Here is a 2,500-nt window from a genome sequence, read left to right as displayed (position 1 = left end):
GAGTGGTGAAATACATTCACACCGCTGACATTATATTGAGGAAAAAGTATAGCCAACCAAGCTCAAGTATAGCCAACCAAGCTCAGTGTAGCCAGACGGACCTTACGTAGGCCTAAATTAGGACTTATCGGCGCAAATTATCGGCCAGAATTCTGTTATCGGACCGATAATAATATTTTCAGTGATATCAGTGCTGTATTAAGTACTGATTAGTCAAACCCATATTAGGTATTGATTAGTCAGTACCAATCAGTATCAGATCTTTAATTCCACTGTACTGTATTAGGTATTGATTAGTCAGTACCAGATCTTTAATTCCACTGTACTGTATTAGGTATTGATTAGTCAGTACCATATCTTTAATTGTATTGTACTGTATTAGGTATTGATTAGTCAGTACCATATCTTTAACTGTACTGTACTGTATTAGGTATTAATTAGTCAGTACCATAGCTTTAATTACTTTCCTGTTGGGTGTGAATGTAGGAGCGGCTGATCGGAGAGATAGAGAAGCTTCGGACGGAGATCGACCACCTGAAGCGCAGAAGTGGAGTCTTTGGAGATGGAACACACCCTCGGTACGTCTCCCAGTCACCCACACATGCACACACAGACTGCTGAAGCGAGCAAATGCTTATGCTTCAGATGGAAGTGTAGTGCACTGCCACCCCCAGTCCCATCATGCCTCTGCGTCCTCCTCCTCCTCCTGCCTCCACAGGTCCCACATGGGCAGTGCCACCGACCTGCGCTACTCCATGGTGGAGGGGCAGGGCGATCACTACAGCACGGCCGTGATGCGCCGCACTCAGAAGGGCAGAATGGTGGCGCTGAGGGACGAGCCAAACAAGGTGCCAGCCTCATCCTCACACCTGCTGTGCTCAGTGCTCACACACACACACACACACACACACACACACACACACACATACACACACATACACACACACACACACACACACACACATACTGTACACACACATACACACACATACTGACACATACACACACACACACACATACATACATACATACATACATATATACATACACATAAATACATACACACCTAAACACATACACACACACACACACACATACATACATACACACACACACACACACACACACACACACACACACACACACACACATACATACACACACACACACACACACACACACACACACACACACACACACACACACACACACACACACACATACATACATACACACACACACACACACACACACACACACACACACACACATAAATACATACACACCTAAACACATACACACACACACACACACACACACACACACACACACACACACACACACCAAGATAAATACATACACACCTAAACACACACACACACACACACACACACACACACACACATACACATACATACGCAAATACACACACACACATACATACATACATACATACATACATACATACACACATACGCACACACACACACACATAAATACGTACACACACACACACACACACACATACATACACACACATTTCAATGCTTTTATTTGGATCTTAACACAGAGGAAGAATTTTGAGATCGAAATATTTATAGAAGTATGTTACAGTTTTAGACAGGTGTGATCAAACACAGTATGCATTGTGCTATGCATTGTTTGTGATATTGTCAGCGAGTGGCTGATATTTCAACAGCTTGGAGTTAAAACAAGTGTCCATGTACAAATCAACACACACACACACACACACACACACACACACAAACAGGAGAAAGCATGGAGCGTCACATGATCACATGGGCACTATCAGCACCATCTCATCAGCACCATATATATATACACATATATACATTACATCCCACAACACACCACACACACACAATCAGCCGCCAGTGTAGCCCCGACACTGCCCTGGACATGCCAGTGTCCATACATACCGGGCCCAGCCCCGATGCCACGGCCCAGTTTAACAGCAGACGGCCTTGGCCCCTGAGCCTCCCACGGTCTGACAGTGACACACACGCACACGTGTGCACACACACACACACACACACACACACACAGGATCCCACCAGCACTCCCCCCTACTGTCAGCACCGGTCTATGTGTGTGGCGTCAGTGGGGACAGTGGCCTGGTCACACACTCTTTAGTTTCACTCTGGGAGGGAGTCTGCAGGGCTAGCTGCTCACACACACACACACACACACACACACACACACACACACACACACACACACACCACTAGGAATAGATGTGGACTGAAGAGATGTGGACTGAGCCATGTTGTCTCTCTTTCTACCCCCCTTGTTTCTCTCCCTCCCCTCTCTACCTCTCTCTCCTCTCTATCTCTTCCTCTCTCTCTCTCCTCTCTACCTCTCTTCTCTCTCTCTCTCCTTTTTTCTCTCTGATTTTTGTATCCTTTGGAATTGTATCATTGGTAAGTATCATTAATTATGACACTAAAAACACCATGGAACTGTGTATGTGTGTTTGTGT

At 45.4% G+C, this 2,500-nt stretch overlaps 1 protein-coding gene across 14 annotated transcripts in view; it reads left to right on the top strand.

Moving 5' to 3' along the window:
- ppfia4 (PTPRF interacting protein alpha 4) overlaps positions 1 to 2,500 on the top strand; it is a 134,814-nt gene that overhangs the window by 108,455 nt on the left and 23,859 nt on the right. For all 14 annotated transcript variants that reach the window (XM_042090725.1, XM_042090723.1, XM_042090715.1 and 11 more), the window contains 2 exons: positions 487 to 578; positions 719 to 848. In XM_042090725.1, the coding sequence (XP_041946659.1) occupies positions 487 to 578; positions 719 to 848 (222 nt within the window). The remainder of the gene's footprint in view (positions 1 to 486; positions 579 to 718; positions 849 to 2,500) is intronic.

The sequence above is a fragment of the Alosa sapidissima genome, chromosome 4, assembly GCF_018492685.1.
Source record: "Alosa sapidissima isolate fAloSap1 chromosome 4, fAloSap1.pri, whole genome shotgun sequence".
Lineage (NCBI taxonomy): Eukaryota > Metazoa > Chordata > Actinopteri > Clupeiformes > Clupeidae > Alosa > Alosa sapidissima.
This window is presented reverse-complemented; position numbering and strand designations above follow the sequence as displayed.